The 23,700-nt window shown below is 46.0% G+C and overlaps 1 protein-coding gene across 1 annotated transcript; it reads left to right on the top strand.

Moving 5' to 3' along the window:
• Positions 1-224: 224 nt before the first annotated feature.
• On the top strand, positions 225-21,082 carry PVALB (parvalbumin). Its single transcript, XM_085601329.1, has 5 exons — positions 225-287; positions 6,681-6,748; positions 17,812-17,944; positions 19,960-20,069; positions 20,906-21,082. The coding sequence occupies exons 2-5, from the start codon at positions 6,688-6,690 to the stop codon at positions 20,932-20,934; spliced, it is 333 nt and encodes a 110-aa protein (XP_085457455.1). The 5' UTR covers positions 225-287; positions 6,681-6,687; the 3' UTR covers positions 20,935-21,082.
• The last annotated feature ends 2,618 nt before the right edge of the window (positions 21,083-23,700 follow it).

Raw genomic sequence — 23,700 nt, 5'->3', positions numbered from 1 at the left:
TCCCATACATTTGTGTCTGGCCCACCACTCTCCTCGCCTCCTTGGGCAGCGGGTGCCAGGATATTAATAGTGCCCCCGCCGCATCATAGCAAGGTGGATGCCAAGGGGAGATGCCAAGGTTCGACGGGTGGGGAGGGTGCGAAACGCAGGTGGGGGCGAAGGCATCGTCCCAAAATAGCGGGTCCGCAGCGTGGGTATATAAGGCCCGGCCCGGGGAGACACCCACCTTCGTCTCTGGGTCACCCATCGCACCTCAGCCTCCACAGCGCCCCCGGAACTCACGCACCGTAAGTACCCAGTGGACTTGGAAAATGGGGACAGCAAGAACCTGGTGTGGAAGGAAGTGGGGCACTTCCGAGTCGCCACACACGAGGGCATTCCGGAGGGAAAGCGGCGAAATGGAGGGTGAAAGGAAAGGGGGAGTCGGAAGTAGAGATGAAGCGGAAGAGTCAAGTAGCACCGGTGCCACGGGCCGTAGTTTAAGAAAGGAAAATGGTTGACTGCAATTTCAGTAGGAAAATACAACAATAATTGGAGGTGAGTGAGGACCGTGGGTCTCTGGGGCCCGGTGCCACTGCACCTGCTGCTCCAGTGAAAACTAGGGCCCAGGAGAAAAAGCAGACGGGGCATAGAAAAGGGGGCAGAAAGGTAACAGATGGACATTGAAACGGAAAGACAAGGGAAAGACTGAGGAAAGTAACTAAACAAGGAAAGTAAAGCAAGGAGAGAGTTAACGTGATACAGACAGAGAAGCGACAGGAATACAACAGATAAAAGGAGGAAAGATGAAGGGCTGCAAAGGAATAAGTGAAAGAAAAGGAAGAAGAACGAGAAATGAAAACACAACCGAAAGAAGCAATAGAGCAAATGTGTGAGACAAATGAAAAAAGGATAGGGAGTTAACGAACGAAAGACAAGGAGGAAAAAGAGATAAAGAAAGAAATGGGCAAAAGAAAGAAAGAGAAAAATTGTACATTAGAGAAAATTATAGATTTTGAAAGAAACAAGCAAATAAAAAAACCATGGGCGTGTATGTACTGACACATTTTCCCACAGACAGGTAATGGGAAAGGAACCCCCTTTGACGCATCTGTCCGACAAGTAACTTGTGGCTTTCACATAAAGATATAAAAAAGTAGAATTCATAGTAATACGTGAACTGTCAGAGATAGGTAAAAGAAACACAAGATAAAGGAACAAGAACGATAGAAAAAAGTGAAAGGACGCACAGAGGCAAAGGAAGGAGGAAATAAGAGAAAGAAAAAATGAAGGAAAGAGAACAAATAGGGAAAGGCTGAACGACCGATAAAGGAAAAAGGGAGGAACGAAATCAGGAAAGAAATAAGCACGTTTTTTGTGAGCTTGAAAGAGGAGGTAGAATTAGGAAGAGAGAAATACAAATTAAAAAAGGGAGCTAAGTAGAAAACACAGTTTAAAGAAAGAGCGCCTCTGTTAACCTCTGGATTTTGAGAGCTGGAAAGAAAGGAGTCAAATAGGTGAAACAGAACCTCCCAAATAAAGATAGCATCTAAGAATAGATTTCATTGGCTCCTCCAACTCCAAACAGAAGACAGAGGGCGTTGCATAAGCAGTATGAGGTGAATCAGCAGGGTTGTGTGTGAACCCCAATACGGCAATATCGGGGCGCTTATTGATCTGTGTCCTTTTCCCAGGACTGGATTAACAGAAAGGCAGCAGGTCAGGATGGAGAAACCAAGATCCGTGTAATTTCTGGTATTGGAATAATGGGGCGCTGCAGGTTAGGGTTAAGGTGCATTGAGGGCTGCAGTTCTGGAATAGTAATGGGCAGGAAATGTTAGAACTGAAGTTTCTTGATGGACCCATGTGTGGAACCTAGTACCGGAATACCAGTGTTGCCGAATGTTTGAATGGAGGTGCCCTGGTGACGCTGTGTGTGGGGCCCACCATGGGAGTAGCATTGGCTCTGGGTTATATAGAAGCCAGGAGTTCTGACGGCTCTGTGAGTGGGCCTCAGTACAGAAACAGACACTGAATGTTAGAATTGATGGATTCTGGCTGAGCTGTGGTGGTTCCCATTAGCAGTGACGTTGGATATTAGGATTGTGATGAACTGGCCGAGCTGTGTTTCGGACTTCTGGGTCCATTATTGGTTAGCAGTGGTACTGAACATTATAATTGAGCTGCTGTAACAGAATTGTATGTGGTGTCCCAGTATTTTTAAAGGAGGTGGGCTCGCGGGGTTAGGATGGATGGCCCGAGGTGCCAGTACTGGAACAGCAGTGTGCACTGGCTGTAAGAACTGAGGCGCCCTGGCAGCGTGTGTGGGGTTCTGGCATCGGAACAGCAGTGGGCTTGGAGTGTTTGAAGTGAGGTGCACTGATGGAGCTGCGCGTGAGATCCCAGTACGGAGTAGAAGTGGGCACAGTCTCTAAGAATTAAAGTGCCCTGGTAGAGCTTTGTGTGGTGCCCCAGTGCTGGAAAAATAGTGGGCACAGAGTGCTTGAATGGAGGTTAACAGAACTGAGGTGTGCTTGAGGTCTCGGTATTGGAACAGCAGTGGGCACTGAGTGCTTGGAAGGAGGTACCCTGGCTGGGCAGCATGTCAGTACCAGGGCTAAAACAGCAGGGGAACCACACAAAGGTTTGCTAGGTGGCACCAGGTTACGTTTGGGGTCGGGGCCTCTGGACGGAGGATCGTTCCTGCATGCTGGGTACGGTGCCCAGTTTTTAGATGGCAGTGTGGCCCAAGGCCGGACCCCTGGAAGGAGCCAACCCTCGAAGCTTTCCAGTGGGACAAAAGAACCGTCAGAAGAGGCTCAAGTGACAGACACACAGGGAGAGAGGCAGGCGCATAATCTCCGGAGGGCAGCATTCATGCCACGTTTTACAAAAATCTGCATAATTTCATTTACCTGTAATGACTGAAATGAAACTCATTTACATAGCAGTTAACCTAAAAAAAATGGCATAGATCTATGCATCTTGGATGCAACTGTAAGCCGACAAAAAGATCCAGTAGAGAAGATCTTTCTATAAAATGGATCCCTTTAAAATACATTATTTCAAGGGGGTAGCCAGAGCATTAAAATGCCCCCAACTTCGATCTGTACCTCAAAAGTCACCAGGGGAGCAAAGTGATAAGCCATACCCACCCTAAAATAGATCCCTTCCTCCATCCATCTTTTAAGTCTTCCATCCATCATCCATTCAACCATCTTCCATGCTTCCATACATCCACACTTACACGATTCCATCCATCCTTCCTTCACCATTCTAAACATCCACCCTTTCATCATTACACTCTTACATCCTTCCACTCATGCTTACCATTCATCCAGACTTTTACCCATCCATCAATTCATCAGTCCATTCTTTTTTAGCCATCCATCATTTCAACTTCCATTTATTAATCCACCCACCCTTTCTTTCACCCTTCCATCCAGGTTATCATCCACCCATTCATCCAGCCTTTGATTATTCCATCCACTCTTGCTTTCACCCTCCAATGCAATTATCGTTTTACCCTTCCATCAACTGAACATTTCACCCTCGCAAAATGCATCCTTTTGACTGTTCCTTCGTCTCAATTTCTTTCTTATTTTAATACTTCTGTCCTTTCACTCTTCCGTCTTGCCCTCGCTCTTTCCTGCTACTTTTCTCTCATCATTTTGCCTTCTGGGCCTCCTTTATTATCAATCAATCAATAAGTAGATTTGTAGAGAACTTCTTGTCACCCATGAGGAGGGTATCCAAGCGCCAGCAGAGTCCAGTTGATTAGCCGAATAACCAGGTCTTCAGCGACTTTCGGAACTCTAGAAGAGATGGGTGGGTCAGTAAATGAAAGGGTAGCTCATTCCATGTCTTCACTGCTAGGTACGGGAAGGAGCGATCTCCACATCTGCTATGTGGGATGTGGGGGCTGAGGTACAGAGAAAGGGGCGCAGAGCAGCTGTGGTTGTTGGGCTGATGGAAATTCAGGCAGTGGTTCAAGATGCAGGTCTGCAATTGTGTAGGGCATTATATGCATGGGTCAGGAGCTTGAACTGGTATCTTTTCTGTATAGGGATCCAGTGGAGTTCCCTGAGGTAGGGGGTGATGTGGGTTCGTTTAGGGATGTCCAGGATCTTGCCTGGCAGCACTGTTCCGTGGTCGTCAGAGGAGGTGGCGATTGCTGCGTAGAGAGCGTTGGCATAGTTCAGTCGAGTGGAGATGAGGGTCTGGCTGATGGCGTGTCTTGAGCTTTGGGGTAGTCACTTGAATATCTTATGAAGCATACGGAGGATGAAAAAGCAGGAGGAGACAGAGCTGACCTCAGTCATCATGGTTCGCTTGTTGTCCAGAATGAAGTGTAGTTTCCTAGCGTGGTCAGTGGGGGTAGGAGGAGGTCTGAGGACCACCAGGATGCATCCCAAGGGGAGCTTTTGATTCTGAAAATCAGTACCTCTGCCTTATCCTTGTTCAGCTTCATCCAGTTGGCAACGTCTGTCATACCATTGTGGAAGTTAGTCTTGGTGTTGATGGTGTCTTCGGAGGGGATGACTTGTGTGTCGTCAGCGTAGGATATGATTAGAGTCTGTGGGTATTGGCAATGCTGGCCAGGGGTATCATATCATTCTTGAAGAGGGTGGGACTGAGTTAGGATTGGGTTACTCCACAGATGAGTTCCTTGGGTTTGAACTATGACTGGCTTCAAATCCTTCACCTATGTTATGGTTTTCTCTTACTTTGTTTTTGAGAGATTTTGTCTGCAGAGGTGCAGACTGAACAGGACCATAAACAACTAACCAGTGTTTCTAATGTCAACCACACCCTCACCCCCTTAAGGTGATAAAGCATGGCTGTGTCGGGCTGGGGTTAATTTACAACGCCACTACACTGCTTTCTTAGGAAAGTTCAGAAAGAGGTCAAATCTGACCAGGAAATGTCAGGTTGTCACAGATTATTCCAAAGGACATGAAAATGATTTTGTGGCGTGCAGATGGCACCGCTAATTATGTTGCAAACCTTGATGTCAGCCGCAGTGGTTGCCTAGACATGATTAACAACTAGAGGGGAAGTTAGAGCTAGCGATCCAATCATTGAGCTGTTAAACCTTGATTTCTTGGCATCAGGGAATGTGAGTTGGTCAGCCATTTGCCATAAAAAGAGTGCTGAACAACTGCCACCCTCTTGGCAGGAAGTTCCTCCTTGTCATGCCTGTGCTGGCCAATATAAGGATGTTGGTCTGTGTTTAAACCAAGCATTGCCCACAAACATGGTAGCACATGATCCTTCGTCTTGTAAATAAGAAAATGAAAGAATGGAAAGGGATGGAAGTGGGAAGAACAGTTAAAGAGTATCCCCTGAAATTATACAAAGATACTGAAGCACTCATAAAAGAAGTCCAACAAATCAAATCCATAAAGTATGGTGTGTAGAAAATCCAACCCAAAGGGATTTATTCACATAAATGCGCAGCAAATTCAATGATCCTTTTGAATAGGTCATCCACACAACAGCCAAGACGTGTTTCGTCACGAGCAGGAACTTTTTCAAGGCAAGTGATGGGGTGTATGTGGTAAATCCTATGTTTAAAATCTACAGATCATCAGTTCATCTAGTATTTTAGAGAATAGTACACATAAGGGTGTAAGTACACTTGTAATATAGATTCAATCGATTTCCAATTTCAAAACATTCTGTCCATTCAGTATACTGAGAGACAACTCGCTCGATTATTATGGGTGCGTAGTTCAGGAGTCCATAGTTAGCTCTCACCCATATAATAGGTTCCGTCCTCTGGTTAGTGCGGCATCCGATACATGGACATGATCCATCTTCTCGTAAATGAGAAAATTGAAGAAAGGAAAGGAATAGAAGTTGGGAGATCAGTTAAAGAGTATCCACTTGGTGGAAAGTCTGCCAAGTTTCCCTGGTCCATACATGATCGGCTTCTCCAGTTCAGGTATTTTCTATGAATTATCAGACTTGTCATCATAGTAATTTCATTATAAACAGGACTACAAGTCCTAGAATCAAAGAAAAGGCATGGACTGGAGCAACACATCACACATGGACCTAGGAAACTTTGCAGCTACGGGTAGATTATACAGCTGTTCTTCTCCTGGCCCAGCTTCCAAGGTCAGAGAAGTCAGGTGGTACCAACACAGTCCAACCTCTACCTTACAAGGGACTGGGGATACATATTGAATAGAAGAGAGACTCTGTGGCTTCAGGAAAATTCAATGACATGCTGAAGTGTAGTCTTTAAAACCTTTGCCTTCAAAGCAAGTGCCCACACATCCAGACACAACTCAGGTGCAGTCCAACGTCCAGGCAAAGCTCAGGAACATCTGGTATCCAGGCAAAACCCAGATGTACTACAGATGTAAGCAAAGATCAGGTGCAACCCACATTCAGCATAAGCTCAGGTGCACCCTACCATCCAGTTAAAGTCCAAGTGCTTCCTCTTAGTAGGCAAAGGCCACCTGTACCCCAAATCCAGTCACAGTCTTGGAGTGCTTAGATACTTAGGAAGGCTAGCTAAGAAAGCATAGCAACAGATTTGCATTCATGAAAAAGTATGGGAACACTAATCCCAGTAGTTCCCACCCACTTCAATCCTTTGTTCTTGGAGTCCACAGTAAGGGCCCATGGCTGGCCAATATACCTAGAAATGATGAGGCAGTGCTGCTCACCATCTCTTCTTCTTTCTTCAGATCCAAAATGTCCATGACTGATGTTATCCCCGCTGCCGATATCGCCAAGGCCATTGATGCCTTCAAAGGTAAGCCTGCCTGTCACCTTGGGGGAAGAGAGTTGCTGGGGTGTTAATGGTAAGAGAATGTGTTAATGGCTCTCCTGAAAGGGTGATGGGTTCTGAGACACTTCAGGAGGCTGAAGGCTGCTTGAACATGATTGAGGTTGAGGGGCATTGGAGTATTACATGTAGATCAGTGGTCCCCAATGCAAGATTCAGTCAAGGGGTGCTGGTGCATCACTAAGGGGTCCCCTTGGCATACACGACGGGAGCCCCCAAAAACATTTGTGGGCGATACATCGGACTAAACGGCACAGGGATGATTCAGGGAGGCAAGGAGTACTGTACGCGTAGAAGGTGCCGAGAGCTACAAATCTGCATGAGTCTCAGCTCCGTCTGGCTCAGCTCTGGAAAGACAGAAGTGCTTGTCCCTGGCCAACTTTTGCACCCATTGTCACATCTCTGGTGGCCAGCAGAGGCAGTCTCCCCTCCTGATGCATTTGCATCAGCACAGAACTTAAATGATAATTTTTTCATTAGAACCCCATATTGGGAAAAAGTGTATTGTTGCTTTTTCCAGCCCAAAGTAATCAGGAAGATTCTTCTCTTCTGCCCACCACTGACAGGAAAATGTTAGTTGATGCCGAAAAGTTGACTATTGCAACTCCTTGCTACCAGGACTCCCCATGTATTTTCTGTCTAGACCTCAGGTGGTTCACATTTGCAACTCCAAGGCTTACGTTGGGTCTCAACAGATGTACTCGTATTTCTGCCTACCTTGCATCTCTTCACTGGCTTCTAGTAACCAAACGTGCTCTTTTGAAATGCCTCTGTATGTACCTGAGTGATTTTTGGGATAAGACCGACCTTCTTCAGAGATATACTTCTAGCTGAACACTACACTGATGATTGAGAAGTGTTTCTTCTCGTATCTGACCATGAAATCCCTTGGCTCAATTGCTCATTCGCTCTGTCAAACTACCAGTTGCCTGGACGTCAGAATATCAACCTGGTACAAATTAGTCTTCAAATGATAGATCTGCATAGTATTGTCGAGGCTAGCATATGTAGGGGGATTAGATTTACCATTCTAGCTCCACATCTGCAAACATTTGGGATATTGTAGAAGTTGATTTCTTCAATCATGTTGCTAGTCGATATTTTAGGGTCAATAATCACTTTCTCTTTCAAAAAAACTGAAAACCTCGCTTTCTTTGCCACTCCCTAAGCATAGCCATGTGTATGTTGCAACAGGACACCCTGTTCCTAGATAACAGTGCGTTGTACAAATAATGTAAAGTCTTTGTCCAGTTCCAGGTGCAAATATACAAATCTAAGTTGTGTTAATAATAAATAATAATAATAGTTCCATTTATAGAGCACCTGATTACACCAAACGGTGTGTTCCCGCGCTAGTATCCAGCCCCCAAAAGGAGAACAGAGAGCACCCTGCGCTAGTATCTAGCCCCCGAAAGGAGAACAGAGAGCAGCTAAGAAAACCAGAAAAGAAGACATAACAGAGGCTCTAAGAACCGACTTTGATTAGGGTTGGAAAACGGTATGGAAGATGTTCTCAGATAGTTCGACTCTCAGGGTAAGTGGTAGGGAGTTCCACTTTTTAGCTGCCAGATATCCAAAGGAACGTGCCCCCATTATAGCCCATTGGACTCTAAGCTTTTTGACCAGATGTGCTCCAGTCGACCTAAAATTGTGAACGGGATTATGTGGAGTTAACATGGGGTGTAGATAACTAAGACCTCTTCTCCACAAAATTATGTGGCAGTAGCACATTGCTTTGCAGATGATCCTTTTTAGGTCTCGCCTGGCGTAGGCTGCACGCATGCGCAGTCTCGCTGGCGAGATTTAATGACTTTGTTTATTTTCTGTAAGGGGCATTATGCCCCGCCCCTCTTTTCCATTGGCCGGCGTCACCGTTTATGCTAAACGGTGGTCAGCCATTGGAAAAGAGGTGTTTGTGACGTTTTTGCTCGGCTTTCTGAGCCGTCCCATTTGGACGGGCTCGTCTGTCTTCCTTGCGTCGCAAAAGGTTTCTTATCTTTATGGGGCCAAACACATGGCCTCATAAAGATAAGAAACCCTTCAGCAGGCGAGGCCGTCCAAGTGGGATGGCAGAAAAAGCAAAACGAAGACGTCATGGCGAACGCTTGTTAGAATTTCCCCCTCCCTTACCTGCTCTAAAATGTTGCCATGTATGCATTTCATCCATGAACATCTCAGCCCCGCTCTGTATGTGTGGACTGCCGGCTTTGGTGCTGGAAACCAGGGTTCGAGCCTCGGGGTCGTGTCCACATCCTGTGATTCTGGGCAAATCACTTAATCTCCCCGTGCCTGAATATGTAATGTAAATGCAGTGCTCATGTACAGCGCTCCAATACCTTCGGGTCGAGTTCGCGCTATATAACAGATGCACAAACAAAAATATTGATTTCCCATGCATTGCAGCCCTCGGGTGTGAGTGCGGCGGCGGGGCCTCTCTGTCCGGGCGCACTTCTAAGTCACTCGAGCCGCGCTCTGTAAACAACGGAATCACAAGCAAAAGTGGAAACAGCATCAGGGCTAGGAAGGAGCGCTGAGTGATGGTGGGAGGAGGAAGGGAACAGACAGAAGGGGGCGGGAAATGGCGGGAAAGTGCGATAAAGGGGCACGAAGACTAATGCCGAGAAATAGAGTGGCGAAGGAATGGGAGTGAGGAATGGGAAGAAAGGCACTGCCTCTCATGTTCACCATTCTTGCCTTTATCCTGCCCACGCCCTGTCCTGCCTTCCCCATTTCCTCTATTCCTCTCCTCCCACGGCCCCTCTTCTCGGAGCTACCATTCCTAGCTCTCCCTCCTTCCCTTCTTCGCGCTCTTCCTCCTCCCATTTTTCAGCCCGCCCAATCCTAATTTCCTTCTATTCCCTCTCCCCTCCCTCTTCGCTAAACCCCTTGCTTTGCTCCCCTGTAGAACGGAATCGTTTGGCAGGCGCTTGTTTGTGCCCGAAGGAAGTCTGGTTTGCGGTGGTGTAGGGTGCAGAGAGGCTTTCCCCACACAACCTACTCCACAGCAGACATTTCTGCTGGCATGGCAGCCCCGCCGCTTCATCGCTGCCAAGGAGATTGGGTGCCAGTGGGTTGGCGAAGGGGAGGCAATGGGCGCATGACTGGCCATGTTGGGTATTGTTTAGGCCTGCAGCCCTGCATAATGTGAGGCTCTGGGGTTTGTTGCACGGAGAGAGAGGAAACTCTGAATTCTCTCACAAGAGCCCCGCAGCCCTGTTGTGTCTAGAGAGGTTCCTTGTCAGCCAGAGATCTCGGGAGTGGAGTGTTCTGTAGCAGTCACTTTTGCTAATTTATTACAGATATGACTCCAGGTTTACGATTTATTTTGTAAGCATTTCCATTTGTGATAAACCAAAATTATTTTGCTTTTTCTAAACAATATGAAGCTTTAAGAAGTACATTTCTAAATTTGTTTCAGCAATAAAAGGTACACTTGCATTTAGGTGCTTCAAGGGTTTTAGTGCAAAAAAATCAAGAAAAAAGCAAATGAGAAAAGGAGGAAAATTGAGTAAAGGACAAAACAAGTGATGTGATAAGAAAGAGCAGAACAAAAAAGAAAATATGAAACAAACAAAGAAGAAGAAACACTGAGGAAAGGAGAGTAGTGGAGAAAAAGAACGAGGAATGTACAGTAAGTGAATACAACAAGAAAACAAGACAGAGAAAGGATAATGTAGGAGAAACGATGAAGACATGGAAAGAAGATAAGGCTGTAATGAAAATGAAGGAAGACGGGGAAAAAATGAAGGAAAAAAGCAGAGAAAGAAAGAGAGGGCAAAAAAGAAAGGAACTAGAGCTGGAGAGAAATCAGGATAGAGGAGAGGAAGGAAAAATAAATGGAGAAATGAGAAATACTGGAAGAGGAGAAAAATGAAAGAACAAAAAAAAGAATTATTGAGAAAAGAGAGACATGCGAAAAAGAAAGAAGTAGAGGCAGAGAAAAATCGAAATCAAGGGAATGACAGAATATAAAGAAAAAAGTAGAACAGAAACAACGAATGGGGAAATGAAGGAAAAAAAAGTAGAGGTAGAAATAAGACAATAGAAAAAAGTAGAGAAAGAGAGTAAGAGTTAAAAAAAAGACCAGAAGAAACTGAAACTGAAAAGAATGCACAACAAGAAATAGGAAAAGAAAGAATTAGTAGTGTATGAAGGAAGAGAGAATGAAGGAGAATGAATAAAGGAAAGCAAAAAAGAGGGGATAAAAGACATCGAGAAAGGAGAGAAAGATGATAAAAGCAAGGAAAAAAGAAAGCAAACAAAGGAGAGGCAAGAAAGATAAGAGAAAAAGAAGTTAAGAAAAATAATATGCTGAAGAAGAGGTAATGCTGCATTATCCTGCTTTGTCAGCTTTGGCGCCCTCCCAGAAACGGTCGGAGTGTTTTAAAAAGCTGCCTTATCAGGTGGGCACCTGTATATTCTCAATCCTGCTGACAGGCCAGGTGGCCAGCTACTCATTGGCAGCTCGTGGTCGACTGGTTGGGGACCGATGCTATAGATTATAGAGAACGACTCGACCAGTAAAGTAGGCCCAGGCGAAATTTAAATTAAGCCAGCATAATTCACATATTTTCAGTAATTTTGCGTTATGCTTGTTAAATGAAATTCTTGAAAGTGTTCCATTATGCCATGTCATGTAATTACACCATTATACATGGCAAAATGATAGCGCAGGAACAAGTCAAATAAGTAGAACGTGAGTTTCTGTTAGCGCAAAGTACAGTTTCACGTCAAACATTGACACAAGGACACCTTTTGCCCTAAAATGTAGCACTAAATGATAGATTTGCATTTTTTGTAATTTTGCTAATTTTCCTGAAATTTTGCACATTTACACTAAAGAAAAAATTGCAAATTTCGAACAACCCTACAATAAGGTGACTACAGAAAGGCATGTAGAAACATGCATAGTGGAAACCAACATAAGTAATAAATACATGGATAGTAAAAGGAGGGAGCTAGTGCAGTGTTAGAATAAGTGAGTGTTGATTCTCGACTTGAACTACATCATCAGGGATTGAACTAAATCATCAGGGATTAAGTGTGGCAAATTATTGCTGGGCTGGTGATTCCAAAGGTGGGGGAGTCTCCACAGAGAATCATCAGGTGTGGCTGTTCTTTTAATCTGTTTTGGGTTTAATCAGGAGATGTTCATCTGCTGAAGGTAGATTGTCAACTTGGGTGTATAGCTCAAATTTTTTTCTGCGGGTATTTGAAGGGTATACCTTTGACACACTGGCAAGTAAGGAAGATAATCTTGTGTCTCAATGGACTAATGTATCCACAGCAGGAAAGTGTGCTTCAGTGGCGGCCGGCAGTGCTCTCGGGTGGGGAGGGCGGGCGCGAGGAGTCGCGGGGAGGATGGGATTCGTGGAGGGTGTCATAGGGGGATCGCGGGGAAATTAAAACAAATATGTTAAACGTACCCAACAGGAACAGGAGTCAGGCAGCGTGGCTCCCTCCCCTAAGCCAATCACAACGCTGAAAGCAGCATTGTGATTGGTCGGGACGGCGCCCAGCCAGGGTCTAGTGAGTGCAATGAAGCCTGCATGGAGAAGGGCAGAGTGCACATGACTGGTTAGGGCGGCCCAAGAGGGCCAACCAAACAGTCTTTGCGCACTCAGGAGTGGACAAACCACTCCTCCACTGCCTTACTCAAAGAGCAGAGTAGCCCCGGCCACCCGCCCGCAATGCGCAAAGCAAACCTAAAATGGTAATAACTTAAAGTTATTACCATTTTATGTTTCTGTTTCTCGCACTGTGAGAAAGCAGTGGGGAGACGCTCCTCCACCGTAGGGGAGGAGCTGCCCCTGGTGTGCCTTATCTCATAGTCACAGGTTCAATTCCTGGAGGGTCTGTTCAGCCATTTCAGAAGCCTGAGGAGGTTGGTAAAGTGAACACCATACAGCTCTAATTCAATGCCAAGATGCCCTTGGGGTGAATGAGTGCTTTACAAATATGTTAGATTATGAATTTGATTTGGTCCTTAACCGGGCATGACGATAGAATTTTGAGTAATGGTGTGTGAAATTTGCGTAAATTAGAAAAAAAAGAACACAGTTACACAAAATACAAAATAGGCATTTGTCCATTTTAGATGTGAAGAGACAGTTCACATAAAAAGTTAGCACAGAAACAAGAAGGCCCCAAACGGCAGTCACTAGATTTCTAGTCATTCTCGTTGATTCCGCTTGCTTGCTCTAAATTTTGCCATGAACGGTGCATAATTACGCAACGTGTGTAATAGTTTAATTTTGGGAATTTTGTGTAACGAGCATAACGCAGTGAAAATTACGCGCGGACCTACTTTTGAGATGTGGTGGTACAGGATTACTTTTTTTTAGTAGAAAGATCAAACTTGTTGATGCACTTTGAGCCCTCTGAAGCTCACTGATTTGGAATGAAGCAGGCCGTGTTACAAAGTGTTACAGTAGTCCAGCCTTAAGTTGGCCAGGGCTCCAACAATCATCATGTGATATTGATAGGCAGGACAGCCTCTGGAGTCTGATTTGGGGGAATGATGTTTTACCATAGCAAATTCATGCTGAGATTAGCATCCCAAATCACTTCCAATTCATCACTTTTATTTTGATAAGAACGATTCTCGAAGAAGTGGAAGGTGGGAATAATTTTCAATGATATTCAAGGCCTCGCCCGGAGGAAGATCTTTTCCCTACCTCGCTGCAAAGACCTGGAACTCTCTACCTCCAGCTCTTAGGCAGTCACCCTTAATGGCTCAATTCAGGAAGGACCTCAAGCCAGGGCCTGACATGGAACCGAAACCGACCCTGGCAAACTGCATGGGTGGGGGGAATGCTGAGTTGTTTGCTAGGGCCGGTTTCAGCCGATTTTGTTACAGGGGGCCGGGATTGCCGGCCCCCGGTAACGAAAACAGCCCACAGGAGCCCAAAACCGGCCCCCACCCTGGCGGCCCACCGGGGAAACGCCCGGTGCCCGCTACGGCCAGTTCGGCCCTGCCTCAACTCTTCAACTTAATTGCAGTCCCCCACCCGTGACTTGGGACCTTAAGGGGTGATTAGCTGCACCATATATGCTGCACCCTATAAGAATCCTGATTGATTGAAAGATTTTGGGGAGGTGTGCTGGACCTAGCATCTGAACTTTGTCTTTGAAGTCTTTTAGTCCTAGGCAAGTTTTAGGCTTTGATGCTGGTGAGGCAATCACTTTTTGAATTTCAAATTGGTTAAGGAGGAAGTTCCTTTAATGCTCATCTCTTTGTTAGTTTATTAAAGGGTCTAAAAATATGTTGAAGGGGAGGCGAGGGATAACTGGGGAGCCTATAGTCCTCCTCATTTGACGCTGTGTACAAGGGCGGATGAACAGCTCAGTCTCGCTGTTTCCGGAGGATGTGAACTCTCTGGAGACCTTGCTAGAGGTGTTGACCTCCACAGGGAGCCTGTGGAGCAGAGGATTGTGGTCTGATTTGTCAACTGCATCTGATAGGTCAAGTAGTGACAGCAGGTCATCCCACGGGTTGGACAGGACAGTTTCAGGTTTATGTGTGTTTTGGCTTATAGGTTGGTGTTTGTCGAGAGGGTTGTTTGAGTCGATATGCAACTTATTTCAATAATGTTCTAGATCCATTAAATCTTTCAATAGGGAAGTTCTTGTTTAGATGTGAGGAACCTCCCCCCTTTAATAGAGGGGTGAAGTCTAAGTGTTTAAGGGTGTCGTGAACTCTGCTGTCAATGAGGCTGCTGATTACAAATGTAATCACTTGGTACACAGGAAACTGCATGGGAGCAGGGCACCAGAGAGTTACAGAGAAGGTACGTCACCTGAGTATTACAGAGAATACATCTCCAAGTCGCATTGGTAATTGTGGCTTGAATGATACAGAGAAGGCCCTTCCGAGTTGCAGAACTCCCTTTGTGTGACATCCGGTTTCACTTTAACGTATGTGACGCATTTGAGTGATGTTTGAAGAAAGAGCCAATCCAGAGAACTTTAGAGAGGGTCCCTGCTACTGATATCAGGGCTTAAGGATCACAGACGAAGAGCAGCGGCCAGTCGAGCTTGTGTGTAACAGGGAAGTTCTCTACATGGGTATTAGGACTGGGGATGGTTCCTCATGAAGTGCTACTAGGAAGACCCCTCCCAGGGCCATCAGGGCTTTGGAGTTTCAGAGAAGGTCCCTCCTGATGTATCAGGGCTTGATTGGTACACAGAAGGGCCACCTGGGAGATTCTCTGGCACTGAAGGCTACAGAGAATGTACCCTAGTGGCCTTTGGCATTTGGAAGGTCCCTAACTAGAGTACTACAGAGATGCCTAACTCAAGAGAGTGTGATTTGACAAATCACCGAAGGCCATAGGGGGAAATGGAGGCAGCTGATATCTGTGCGGCTGTTTGTGAAAGCTTGGACCCGGCCCACTTTTTCAGTGCCTCCTCCCCCATCTCTTGTTACTATCCCGTCCAGGCCACACCACTTCCTGAACCTCTCTTGGAAAACTCTCAAGCTTTTTTAGGTCTCGCTGAGTCAGCGCGCATGCGCTGCTCGGAGAGACTTTAGAAGGTGAGTGTTTAAAGTGCTGCTGGCTGGCGACAAGCTTGCATTCACGTGAGCGTGCACGTGCGAACCGCCAGCCTTCAGCACCATCCCCGCGATCACTTTCACTTTGGCCCCGCGGTTCATGTTGGTGGCACACAGCAGTCATTTCCCGAAGCGGGCGCTTGCTTTTTTTCTGTTCATTACTTCTATGTAGTAATGGCGGCACCCGTGCTTTAGCTTAAACATCTTAGGCTAAAGTAGGGTGCTGAGATTGCTTCAAAAGTAAAGAAATAGACAATTGCCCTGGATCGCCCGTAAGATAACCCATTTATCGTCATACTTATGTTGTATGAAATAAACCTGCAGCAGTTCTTCACCCACAATGAAAGTGTCATTGTAATCCTTGGGTGACGTCTGTGCATGCGTGTTGAGTGGAGTGGATGACGGTGTGGTCACTAAGGTTCTTGCTAAATCTGCTGTGACTCTTCAAGTGACAGACTTGAGATTTGCCACGTTAAGAGGAGACATTGAATCTACTGGGTGCAGATTTTGGGTCCACTTGGCCGGAAACAGATTTAGAATGTGTCGGTGCAGGAGGAAATTCTGGCCTAGCTTCTGGAGATGGGACAACATAAGACCAATTCCCCACAATGGTGCCTGGATTTCATATCAAATTCAGCATTGGGACTAAATCTGAGTGCAATTCTTCAGACGTTGTTGGTTAATGACTAAGACTGACCAGCAATGGGGCCAGTGCACCGAGCTCCGCACCCACTCATCAAACACGACCATGTTCTGCAACTTGATCTTGTTATACCCAGGCCTCAAATGACTTTCAAATCCCCATAGCCACCCTAAAGTTGGAGGTTAACCTTAGAGAAAAATGTTGACGAGTGCCTGTTCTCTCTGATCACAGGCAATCCCACGTTTAACCTTCGTTTGTTTATCTTTGAAGTGCAACATGAAATAGGCCCATTAAACAGGTACAGACGTACAGTGCACCTCATATTTATTTGCGCAGAGGAATATCTGTGGGAAGTTAAGCACAGAATGAAGTCAAAATAACTTTTTTATTCGAATTGACGCAATACCTTGGGAGATAATACCAAAATCTCAGGTTTATTACACATTTCTTGGGCTTGCAAGGGGCAGCGAGCCGGGTGGCTTTAGAGATGTACTTTTGATTTTTTTGTGGGAGTCAAAGAGGGGGCTTCTGTCCCTGTTGTGGCTCATTCAGAGGTGCTGCTCTGCTTAGCACAGGCTTTACGTAGCCCCTCTTAGACTATTTCCAGTGATTGGGATGAGCAGCCCTGCTTTGTTACACGCTGCAGGCAGGTGGGACGTTTTGTGGGGCCTGTGCCAAAAAACTCATGCGAGCACTACACAGCACGGGCACCTGCGTCTAAGTTAATAAAATATATATCCTCCAGGGAAGGAGATAACATATTTGATGCCTTCTCATTATTAAACAGGGCAGGCTTGTTTCATGATCTATAAATCCATCTTGCAGCATGACTATGGAGCCCAGAGAATTTTTTTGCCTGTGGAATAATGCCCCCTTTAACCTTCTTCTGAGTACCAGGCAGGGCTCTTGGAGTGGGAGTAGGACTTCATGGTAGAGGGGGGAATAGGAAAATGAAGGCAAAGAAGACATAGGTATAGGATAGAGAAAGGAAGGGATATGGACAGAGGAGATGCAGAGGTAGAGGGCAATGGAGAAAAGTGAAATTGATGGGGATGGAGTGTGAGAACGATAGAAATAGCGCAAGAGAGTTGAGGGACCAGTGTTCTTAAAACCCTTATTTGTAACAGTGCCAAAATTCCCATTCCATGCCCCCTTGTACACACCAACTCGAGCAATATCCATGCCCCATTGCCAGCCAACAGACCTACAACCTACCCTGATACAAGTCTCAATTTCCATGCATCATTTGCCCCCCAGATCCCATTGGATTCCCCCGCTGCCAGCGTCAGTGGAGGCCAAGCTGGTCACTACCCGCCTCCGCGTATCCTCTCCTCACCTAGTTCCATTCCCCATTTGTTCATACTTCCTCGCACATTACCAGTGTCCATGCATCGTCACTTCCAACAACTAGTGCGCTCTCACACTGCCACAGCAAGTGAATCCACCCATTCTTAAAATGCCACCTCCCTAATGCCACTGCCCACCACCACCTTCATACATTGCCATCTGCACCAGTAACAGCCCTCAATTACTCGCCTCTGTGCAGCCGTGCCTGCTGTGCTAAGCCTTTGCCCACACATCCTAATTTATCTACCCAGCTTCTTCCTCACAGTGCCACATATATGCAATTTAGTTCCTGTGATGCCATTACTACAATGCCACTTCTGCCACGTCCAAGGTTATGTATCCTTAATGCCTAGGCGCCTATGTCCTGCCCCATGTTTCCCAAGTCTCATAATATTCCCCAGAGCACTAGGAGTGATTGCGTGGTCAGGAATGAGGCTAGGGCTCTGTCTAGGACTGATACTCACCAGATTTCATCCTCTTCCATAGCTGCAGACTCCTTTAACCACAAGAAGTTCTTTGAGCTCCTCGGACTAAAGAAGCGTAGCCATGATGATGTCAAGAAAGTTTTCCACATCCTGGACCAGGACTGCAGCAACTTCATAGAGATGGATGAACTCAAGTAGGCAACCAACTTGTGCATCATTTTTACAACACAAGGCGCCACTGAACAGGGCATACTAACATAGGGTACTGCTTTATCCCTAGGCAGCAAATAGCTACCACAGCTCACGGGATAGCCTCATATATTTGACGGAGCTCAAGCAAGGCGCTATTTTGTGCATCAATATTGCAGGATAATGTGCATGACACCGCTACATGGGAGAGAGCAAAGGAGGGGGGGCATTGCTGTTTGGGGCATAGATTGACAGTGAATCGATGCCAGCATGCAGGGGACAGCTACAAAGGGTGTTCCTGCAGGGGATGTAGCTTCCTATAGTTGACGGAGCTCAAGCAAGGCACCATCTTTTGCTACGATGCACAATGGGCATAGGTACGGCCTGGCTAGACAGAACAAACTGCTCAGGGCACCGCTAAACAGAGAATACGTAACATTATGCAAAAGCAACAATTGATGGACACAATGCTGAACAATGTCATACATTCACCCCAGTAAAGAGATCTGGGCCTAAATCCATCGTTGTTTGCTCACCATGCCATTCCAGTTTGAATCCAGCCATATGTAAATCAGTCTTGACCCTGTGCCCAATGGGAACAGTCAAGCCCGAACTGCCAGGCCCGGTCCTCCCTGGACTGGAAACAAGCATCCTAGGACTGGTTTCGGGGTTTCACCCCTCTTCAGCCAGGATAGCTTGACTCCAGTGGCATGGAGAGCACGGGACCCACGTCTGGGCATACCCATCCCACTCGGGGTGATAAATGCAAAAAAACAATTGATGGAAAGAATGCAGAGCAATGTCATACATTCCCCCAGTACAGAGATCTGGGCCTAAATCCATTCTTTTTTTGCTCACCATGCCATTCCAGTTTGAATCCAGCCATATGCAAATCAGTCTTGACCCTGTGCCCAATGGGAACAGTCCAGCCCGAACTGCCAGGCCATGTCCTCCCTGGACTCGAAACAAGCATCTATAGGACCGGTTTCGGGGTTTCACCCCTCTTCAGCCAGGATAGCTTGACTGCAGTGGCATGGAGAGCACGGGACCCACGTCTGGACATACCCCACCTCATTTTGCCACTGGATTCAAGCTAGCCTGGCTGATGAAGGGTGTTGCCTAGAAACTGGTCCCAGGATACTTGTTTCCAGTTCCGGGAAGACCTGACTTGGCAGTTCAGGCTGGACTGTTCCCATGAGGTACAGGATCAAGACTTATTTGCATATAGCTTTGTCTGAACTGAGGTGGTGAAGTGAGCTAAAGAATGATGATGGATTCAACCCAGATCTGTGACTGCGGTTGAGTGTCTGAAAAGTTTCAGCACTCCTTCCGTCATCTCCTTGTGTTTGCTTTGTTCTCCCTAAGTTGGCAGGGTATGCCCAGACGTGGGTCCCTTGCTCACTTTGCCACTGGATTCAAGCTAGCCTGGCTGATGAAGGGTGTTACCCAGAAACGGGTCCCAAGATGCTTGTTTCCGGTTCAGGGAAGACCTGGCTAGGCAGTTCGGGCTGGACCGTTCCCATGAGGCCCAGGGTCAAGAGTGATTTGCATATAGCTGGGTCTGAACTGAGGTGGTGAAGTGAGCTGAAGAATGATGATGAATTCAACCCAGATCTGTGACGGGGGGGGAGTGTCTGAAAAGTTTCAGCACTCCGTCCATCATCTCCTTGTGTTTGCTTAATACGTAACATTATATATGAGATAGTTACACAGAGTATTGCTATTCGAAAAACAGATACACAGAGTACCTCTACAAAGAGTACCACTACATAGCATATTACTACACAGAGTGTAAAGCCGCTGCACAGAGGTCAAGTAGTTATCACAGAGAGACTACTGTTATACAAGGGTAACACTAAACAAATTGCAGACAGCCATGGACTGGTGGTGAAAATACAGCAACATGACAGAAAAGCTACAGTGAGACTGAAAATAATGGCGGGAAAGACAACCGTAAATTGGCAATAGCATCACAGCTATGTGTAAGACTACTCACACTCTCTCCATCTCTTCTTCTCAGGCTCATAATGAAAGGATTCTCCAAAAATGGGCGGGAGCTGTCTGACAAGGAGGCTCAGTGCCTTCTAGCTGCCGGAGACAAGGACGGCGACGGCAAAATTGGCGTGGATGGTGCGTAGCACAAGACTGTGGTATTTCGTTCGCTAGCTGCAATCCACAATTGTGGGGAGTGTAGTGTGTACCCGTAGGGCATTTTGAAACACATTGTCCCTGAAAAGACTAACGCATGATGTACTATGGTATCACCAGGGCTTTAAGTGGGATGAAAAAACTGGGGGGTCTCTCAAAGGGGCGTATGTATTAAGGGCGTGGCTTTAAACATGTAAGCTAAAAATATGTGCTTAGCGTAGTGTGCCGCCCAACTTATATTTTGCTATTTCTGTCATTGCATCCAGATATATGATACAACAAGTAACCTCATACCTGCAACAAGTCTGGACTATTGGCATTGTCAATGGTTGTTAGTTGCATTATATAAATAAGCAGCAACTATGGCTTGTATATAATATTGAAAAAGCTTCCACTTAAAGCCCTGGTGACACCCCGACAATGCAGCTGCACCTGAGTTTCAAAGAGAGAAGGGAAATGCAGAGAGAAAATTACTCTTTAAAGAATTTCCCTTCCCCTACAAAGCTCACCTGGCATGACGTCATGCCATAACTTCTCCACTAGTGAGAAGTGAGCAGTGTGAGCACATGCACATCGATATGCCTGCTGTCACCGCAGTCTGGGAAAAAATGGACCGCCTGTCCCAGGGCACAAAACAGAGCCCGATAGAGACCCGTTTCGAGGCCTCTTTTAAAAAACTGCTGGTGCTCAACACCGGTGAGACCTGGCCCACTTAAAGTCCTGGGTACCACCATTTACAGAGCGCACGTCTTACGTTAAAATGGCCTTTTTCAATGGCCACTAAATTAACATTTACCATGCTTTCCTCTTTCTTGCAGAATTCACATCTCTGGTGGCAGAGTGCTAGATGTGACCCCTCGTCCCCTCAACCCTCGTAGCCCCTCCGGGCCCCACCATATTTATTTCTCCTGTTTTTTATGCCGTTCTTCGACGTCCCTTGAATCTCTGTGATGGAAGATGCTGTAATAACACCAGAAAATAAAAGGTCAACCCACCACCCGGCTGTCTCATTTTTTGTGCATATTTTGGGATGGTGCTGGGCATTACAATGTGAGACCAGCTCTCTAATTAATGTCTGACGCTCCCAGTACATGGTAAGGTTTCTTATTTTATTTTCATAGGGTGTCCATTGTCCTTCCTGGAGGGCAGGACTCCTGCCATATTTCAGGATATCAAAAGAAGATACATTTACATACAGTGAATCTAAATGGAACTCATTTACATGGTCAGGGATTACCCTGAAAATCTGACATGGACCACATGTGAAGCATCCTTAATCACATTTTAAGGCCTTTTAACCACAAATCAGCAGTGGATCATTTTTTTTTGTTTACAGAGTTCTACATAGCGCAAACTTGACCCGAATCGGAGCACTTTACATAGCACCACTTGTATTACACGAGGACACATTAATTTTTGTTAGGCGCAGGAAGATTAAGTGATGTGCCCAGAATCACAGGATGTTTGGTGTCATTGCTGAGACTCGAACCCACTTCCCCAGATTCGAAGTCGACCACCCTAGCCGTTAGGCCAACTCCTCTCCCCATCATGCCTATGAAAACAACAAGATCACACTGCTAAACAGAAAACATGCAAGGCCACAACAGAGACCAATGCAGAGCAGAGATTGCTGCTTGGGATTGAGGAGTACAGACCTCTGTACAAAAGGCACATGATTAGGCGCAGGCAGAACCAAACTACGCCACTTGCCAAAATGCAGGGAGACGTGTCACGCCAGAGAGACCAATACCACAGGGGAAAACTGCACATGGCAGAGAAGAGAATGCAAGAACATGACAGAGAAGGGAGCGAAATATAGCGATTGAAGAAGCATCAACAGGAGTAGGAGACAGATGTTGAGGGAGCAGTTGGGAGTAAATGAGTAAAGTAAGGTGATCAGAAGCTAGAAACAGATGGGAATAAACAGCACAAGTGGCTGGGAGCAGCTGAGATGCCATGTGACCTCCATGGCATGTACTGCACCTTTAACCAGTCCTGACTTTCTAGCCTTCAGTGCTTTGTCACAGATGGTTCGCAGACTGCACACATGCCAGCATTTCGAAATTATGAAGAGGGAGATTTGGAAAAGAAAAAAATCAGAGGACTGAATGTTCCCTGTTTTCCTACATTGAAGCAGAAGCAATTTTAGGTGGGAGACTTAAGGTATATCCATTTGTATAGCTCTCTAATCACCTGTGAGGGTATCCAGACACTTAGCAGGAAGGTAGGCTGCGGTCTCTCAGTGAGAAATTATTTGAGAAGCCAGGTCTTTAACTTCTTACAGAACTCAGGAAGCGATGAGGAGGCTTTGATGTGCTATGGGAAGTTGTTCCATGTTTTCGGGGAGATGTAGTAGAAGGCATGACCTCCTGCTCTGATTTTATGTGTGCATGGTACATGTACTAGTGAGAGTCCAGCTGAGCAATGCTGCCTGAAAGTTGGTGGAAGTGTATGTAGCTGTTGAGGTAGGCAGGGGCTATGTTGTCTAGTGATTTGTATATGTGTGGAAGGAGTTTGAACAAAGTTCATTTGTGTATTGATAGCCAGTGAAGTTCCTTTAGGTGTGGAGTGACATGGGTGCTGTGAGATAGATTCAGCGCAAGTCTTGCTGCTGCATTCTGGATGGTTTGGAGCCTGTTCAGGAGCGGTTTTGGTAATTCCTTTGTAGAGTGTGTTGCTGAAGTCAAGTCTGCTGGTTATCTGTGTTACTGTTTTCCTGATGTTCTCTGGTAGCCACCTGAAGATTTTTTGCAGCATCCTCAGGATGTGTAAACAGGTGAGGGTCACCTTGTTTTCCTGGGCTGTCATGTAAAGCCTGTTGTATAGGATGATTTCTAGGTTCTTGGTTGAGTGGTGGGTGTTAGTGTGGAACCGTGGTCTGCCGGGCACCTGGTGGAATCCCAAGCATAGGTCTTCCTTCTGAAAATCACAATTTTAGTCTTGTCTGAATTGAGCTTGAGGCAGTTGAATTTAATCCAGGTGGCTACTGAGGTCATGCAGGTGGCGAAGTTTTTTTTTCTTTTCATGAGCGTCTTGTCTGTAGGGTAGAATATCAGTTGGGTGCCATCCGTGTAGGACAGAATGTTAATGCTGTGTGATCTGATGATGTTGGCCGGTGGGATTATGTAGATATTAAACGAAGTTGGGCTGAGAGAAGATCCTCGAGAGACCCCACAGGTGAGTTTCCTGGCTTCAGATGTGTATGGTAGCATGCTGACTTTTTGTGTTCTTCTCAGGAGGAAGGAGCAAATCCAGTTGAGGGAACGTCCTTGAATACCTCTTTCGTGTAGTCAGAGTCCGTGACGAAGGGTGCTGAGTGGTCGGGCAGGATGAGGGGCGCTGTTTCTCCTCGGTCAAGGATTATCCTGATGTCGTTGGTTGCTGCGATGAGGGCATTCTCAGTGCTGTGACTGGGTCTGACTAACGACTACAGGTTCCGGCTCCTATCAGCAAGGCTGAGCCTGATCATCAAAAAACAACATGTAATATGCCAATGCTGATATTTATTTACTAAATTATTTCTACGTGGGTACAAAAAAAACTTTCAATGTAACCCAAGGTCATTCTTCCTTATTTCTTTATTTATAATAGAAAAGCTTTTTTCTTTATATAT

The sequence above is a fragment of the Triturus cristatus genome, chromosome 4_2, assembly GCF_964204655.1.
Source record: "Triturus cristatus chromosome 4_2, aTriCri1.1, whole genome shotgun sequence".
NCBI classification, from domain to species: Eukaryota; Metazoa; Chordata; class Amphibia; order Caudata; family Salamandridae; genus Triturus; species Triturus cristatus.
The sequence above is the reverse complement of the archived record's forward strand: the minus strand, read 5'-3'. Positions and strand labels throughout refer to the sequence as shown.